This window comes from Tigriopus californicus, chromosome 7 (genome assembly GCF_007210705.1).
Source record: "Tigriopus californicus strain San Diego chromosome 7, Tcal_SD_v2.1, whole genome shotgun sequence".
NCBI lineage: Eukaryota > Metazoa > Arthropoda > Copepoda > Harpacticoida > Harpacticidae > Tigriopus > Tigriopus californicus.
This window is the reverse complement of record NC_081446.1, coordinates 3,791,689-3,797,209: the sequence shown is the minus strand read 5'-3', so window position 1 is coordinate 3,797,209 and position 5,521 is coordinate 3,791,689. Positions and strand designations below refer to the sequence as shown.

Genomic DNA, 5,521 nt, shown 5'->3' with positions numbered 1-5,521 from the left:
GCTTTTTTATAACAACACAAGCTCACTGTTGATGTATGCTACTAAACCCCTTGGAAGTATTAATAAGTGTGTTAATATTTAAATTCTGACCCAAATAATGGCGTGGAAGATCCGTGCGACCCCAAACGGAATGCTTCAAGACTAATTTTGATGACTATTTCAGAATCCTCGGAGGTCACCATTCCGCCTCCTTCTCCATCATCCGTGTGTCTGTTCAAGAATGAGGCCCATGAGTTGGGCTCTGAATTCCATGATGGCTGCGATGCGTTTTGCATGTGCGCACCCAACGGAGAAGTCATTTGCCATAAGATCAAATGTCCCTCCAAATTTGGATTGGATGTGATCAACCCGTTTTGTTTGGAATGGGACGAGCACAAAGACTTTGTTCCATTGGCTCCAATGTGCTGCCCGCCAGTTCCGGTTTGCAAGAACGACGGATCCTGTTTGTACCAAGGACAGAAGTGAGTCTCGCAACCTTCTTTTGGTCCCACCTTCTTTCTAACGAAATGATCTTGCACTTCACAGATTCAACAACTACGATAATATCCCAGCAAATATGACTGGTTGCGAGGATCGATGTTATTGCGAAAATAGCGAAGTGCTTTGCCAAAAGGCATGTTACGACCTCGAGCCCAACCCCCCGAATTATTTGTCGTGCAATTCAGCCATCGCCATTAAAATTCCTCAAGAGGAACGCCCGTGTTGCCTTCAATGGGGATGTAGGTTTATATTTCTCATTCTTACTTTGGGAACTTCGATCCTCATAAATTCTCTTCCATTCCCCAGGTCCAGATTTGGCAGACCTACCGAAGAAATTGGACTCGGTGGAAACTGAAGCTCTTAATTCCACCTCGTTGATGTTTAATTTGAAGGTACCGAGGATCCTAGATGGCATGATGGGTTACTATGAGATTTTCTACACCTCTGGATTCAAGTACGTTTCATTTGGCTAGTCAGTCATAATAAGTTGATTGCCAATGTAGTATAACTTTTTTTTGGCTCTCTGAAGTGGTCATCCGGATCCAAATCAATGGCCCAAGACTATAATAACTCCCCCCGGAGGTAAATTAATGGTTTCGGACAACGAAGAAGCCAGTTTGATATTGTCTGAGCTCTTGCCCAATCAGCAATATTTCCTACGAGTTGATGTCCATGTCCGCAAAGATGATGAACCTGGAGAGGTGAGGCGTCATTTTTCAGTATTGTTGACTGCCATGTTAGATTTAAGTTCAATGTATTTTTTTTTGTTTGTAGATAATAATTTCAAGCGATGTCAAATCGGCCAAAACACTGCCCGTGGAAGTCGTGGAACCTGAGACATCTATTGTTCCCATAAATGTTGATTTAGCTATTAAGGACATCACCTCTGGCTCCGCTTTCGTATCGTGGAGAATTTTCTCTGCCGAGGAGAAGAAATCGATCGATGGCGTGCAAATCAGGTGAGAGCTTTTTTGCAACAATCTCCTTTTTTGATAGGGTCATCAAAAAATCTGCCTGCCCTCTCTTCTAATCGCCTTTTGTCCGTGTTACTTCAGGTTTGTGATCTTGAATGGCGATGGTTCCCCAGGATCTGGAGTTCCTGGAACTTCACCCTTCATCCACAGGGACACGAACTTCTTCTCCTTGGAGGATTTGAAATCAGACACAGAATACGAAATTGATCTTTATATCATACCAATGCCCAAGAGTAAAAAGGAATTTATCTCGGAGAAGAGCCAGGTTTTCCGAACCGAGAAGCCCGAACTCGGTAAGAGGCCTTCAAAGGCCCATCTTCTAATGGAACTCACTTTTTTTAAAGGGATTAACCCTTATAATCTCCACTCTCGCCTTCCCAGATCCTTATCAATTCACGGTCCATCTGAACCCTGGCCGAGTGAGTGGGAATTCGCTCGAACTGGTTTGGTCGGGAATTCCGAGCCCACACCAGAAGTATGTCAATTTGTACCGTATTCTGTACGCCGAGGACGCGGGTGAGCCGCATCACCCGCACTTGAATGCGGTCGAGACGCAATCCGTTTTTAAGATTGCCAAGATTGACGCTAACAAGTCGGTTGTATTGTCGAATCTGAAACCCGAGACAAAGTAAGTTGTCATGTTTTCATGTATTTGAACTTTGAAAGCCGTGATTCACTATTAACTCTTTTTTTTACCTCAATAGGTACCAAGTTTGGTTGGAGGCATATCTTCGAAACGGCAAAGTGTTTCAGTCCAATGTAGTGGATCTTAAAACCACTAATGAAGCGGATCCAAGAGGTAAGGTTACATTTACGGCCTAGTTATTTTTGATATGATTATTGCAATTTTACTTGAGGGTCAGGATCTCTTTATTCATATAATTCTTGCTACTCATTATTACTCAGCAAAGCTTATTGTAGTTTCTGTAACAAAGTTGTAGGTCTACATTGGATGATTGTAAGATCACAAAACAACAGTTTTCATAGACTGAGCTGAGGCACATCCCCTCACTCAAAAGACAAAACATTTAAGTAACTAGCCTCGTCAAGATGAATGGCCGAATTCAAATTCAAATCTTGCATTGGAACGTTGATATTAACGAGATTGAACACCAACGTGTCTACAACGATGACGTCACATTTTTTTGAGTGCATTAAACAATTATCCAACAATCACATGCGAATGAAAATCATTTGAAAAGACAACAATCAAGAGTCCAAGATTAGCTTTTTGGTAGACATCACTTTTTCCTCCACGGTATTTGTGAATAAAATTCTGTGTTCAATTTGTCTCTACCCCGATGGGTAATATTCTGATGGGCTTTTGACCTTTGTCTACTCATTTGAAGAGCTATATAAATAAGTCAAGATGCAAGATAGTATAATATTTCTTGGTGGCCTCCGTTTCAGAAATGGCCTCTCCCAGCCGAGGATCTTCTTCATCAACCTCGCCAGGAAATAGCTCGAATTCCTTGGACGGCGATTCCTACTACAATGCAATGGTCGTGGCCGCCATCGTAGCGGCCTTTGCTCTCCTGGCCTTATTCGTTGTCACAGCCTTATATTTAAAGAGAACTACGACTTATAAGGCCATCATATCAGGTCACGGTGGCAAAGGCCATTCTTCCGTAGCTACGAATGATCGTCCGTCGAAGGTATAAATAACCCCCATATCTGTCCTTGATCATGAAGGCTGAAGACCTGGAATCTTTCTCTTTTTCAGGCTCGAAGGGCACAGAACATGGAGAATGGAAATAGCTTCGAAATGAACGGAGTCAATGGAAGCAGTAAGAAGGTGTAGAAAAAATGCTGACTACCTCCTTTCCCCAAGGTTTATGGATCCGTTTACGATTTAATTGATGTGACTTGTATTGAACATAATCACCAGTGCTGTGAACTAAAGACGACTTTGCCGCCTTGATGGCCTAAGCAGACTTTGCCTTCCCGAAGAAAGAATCAAAATCAAGTGCGAACCACCCTGTAAAAATAGTCCGCCAGTGTCCAGTTGCCAAGACATCCCATACAGAACAAGAGATCCACTCGGAAGTATCTCATGCCAAGATGTGATAAATCTATCTAGCATTTCCAATTCATTACCAATGCTGTTACATGCTTATTTCCTCGTTTTTTTGCCATTTCATTCTGGCGGTCTCTGTGACCGTAATCTATTAGTAACAATCTTGTATCCCCTCTGTCCTATGAATAAACGTCAACTTCCCAGATTGACTGGAAAAGGATCATCTTCCCGCTTCCTCTTCTTGATCATAGTCGAGTAAATGCTTACCTTAATTCCACCACCCTCTTAGAACCACGTTCATTGAATGCTCTCTTACGTCACGCATGAGACTATGCAGTACCATCCAACCAACCAGGAACCATCCAAGTAATCCTCTACAGCTGGTCAACCCTATACCATCATATGAAACTCCGACCATTACCTTAGCATCATTAAAGCCGGATTTGTATTAACAAGCACTTGCGAGGCAATACCAGGTCCAGCTCCTCTTTTGGCTGATTTGTGTTTTGATGGATAAATACACGTATGGAAGCCAAAAGATGTGTTCGTTCCGGACTGTAGTGGCACTCATCTCCACCAAGGCATGCATGTCCTCCGCCATGCTGTCTCTCTAAGTTACTTACTCACTCACTCACTCACTCACTCTCGAACTTTATAGTGGTCGAGTGAGTGGTGCTTGTGGGCCAGCGGTATTTTAGTCCGCAATTCATCTGACGAGAAATGCCATGCTGCTCCACTCACTTGATGTTTGAAACTTGATCGGCGAGTGTCGCAATCATACCATTTGGAAGCACAAGAGGCAGAGGCAGACTATAATACATAAAATATGCGAAAAAGTGGTGAGACCCTACATTTTGGAGATCTCTAGAAAGCTGTGTGTGTGGAACAGCTGTCAAGGTAGGTTGTCCTCCATCGAAAAGGGCAAGAAAGCTCATAGGAGGAACAGCTGAATGGGAACAGACGACCTTGTTGAAAACACATTGGACCCAATTTCGCAGTGATTGGGTTCTTGGATCTTGGATCCGGTTTGGGGTGGGGTCACATCATGAGGGCGGTAGTCTTAGTTGGTCTGTTGCTCGGATTGAGTGGTATCCATGGGGATTTGTTACCCCAAATCGAAGAAAAAGACCTGTTCCAGGCTGTCAAATCCCGGGCACTGGACGACCTTCGCAATCTCATGGACAAGGGGGGCAAATTAAGTGCGTTTGTGATTGGTTCCAGTGACAAATATGGCCAGGCAGTGGAAGCATTCCGGACACAGGCTCCCAAGTGCATGCAAAGCCTCGACAATCTTCCTCATTTGGAGCTATCCGACGGCTCCGTGAGAACAACCTTTGCCTCTGTCAATGGCTCTCAATATCCAGGGTGTCTGAATTCGATAACTGAGGCCCTAAGTCAGCACTTTTCATACCTCGAAGACCTTGTGACGCAAGTGGCTCAAATCGTTGTGAATAGAGATCTCGTTTATCAAGTACCTGGACAACTTCAGACCATTGAATTGTCCGATGCCCCTTACAAAGACCATATTCACGTCTACGAGTCCTCAAACAATTCTCAGTCGAGTCAACATGAAGCGGAATACATGGTTCCTTATCACGTGGACAACGGCCTTTTTCTCCTTATCACTCCATTTCCCGGACACGGGCTTCAACTTCAACTCAGTGACGGCAGCGTACTTAAAACCGATGACTTGAGGAGCCAAGATGTGTTGGTTCTTTTTGGCCTCGCCATGACCCAATGGATGTTGCAAGGAGACAAAAAGGCCGACCTATTCTACCCTACCCCTCATGCTGTCCCGGGAATGGCTTTTAGCGGAGTCAAGGTTCGGTCCGTTTTCGCCCGAATGAAGGTGGCACCACCCATGGCCACACCGGAAACCGATCATGCCCACCACTTGGCCACGTTTGAAGAGATATTCATGCAAAAGAAAGCACCAGAAAATCAAGACTCGAAAATTTGCTCCGCTAATTTAGACTCTAACGACAGTTTGCAGAGCAGAGACCCCTGGTTGAAGGCCATGGACACCTTGTGTGACACTGGGGATGCCTTT

General features: G+C 44.2%; 1 protein-coding gene across 1 annotated transcript in view; it reads left to right on the top strand.

The window, feature by feature from the left end:
• Positions 1-3,691, top strand: part of LOC131884324 (uncharacterized) — a 23,304-nt gene extending 19,613 nt beyond the window's left edge. Inside the window, exons 11-20 of the mRNA XM_059232065.1 lie at positions 164-461; positions 526-719; positions 787-934; positions 1,010-1,181; positions 1,255-1,439; positions 1,536-1,747; positions 1,836-2,082; positions 2,159-2,253; positions 2,865-3,109; positions 3,178-3,691. Coding sequence (XP_059088048.1) covers positions 164-461; positions 526-719; positions 787-934; positions 1,010-1,181; positions 1,255-1,439; positions 1,536-1,747; positions 1,836-2,082; positions 2,159-2,253; positions 2,865-3,109; positions 3,178-3,255 — 1,874 coding nt within the window. The 3' untranslated portion in view covers positions 3,256-3,691. The remainder of the gene's footprint in view (positions 1-163; positions 462-525; positions 720-786; positions 935-1,009; positions 1,182-1,254; positions 1,440-1,535; positions 1,748-1,835; positions 2,083-2,158; positions 2,254-2,864; positions 3,110-3,177) is intronic.
• Positions 3,692-5,521: the final 1,830 nt, after the last annotated feature.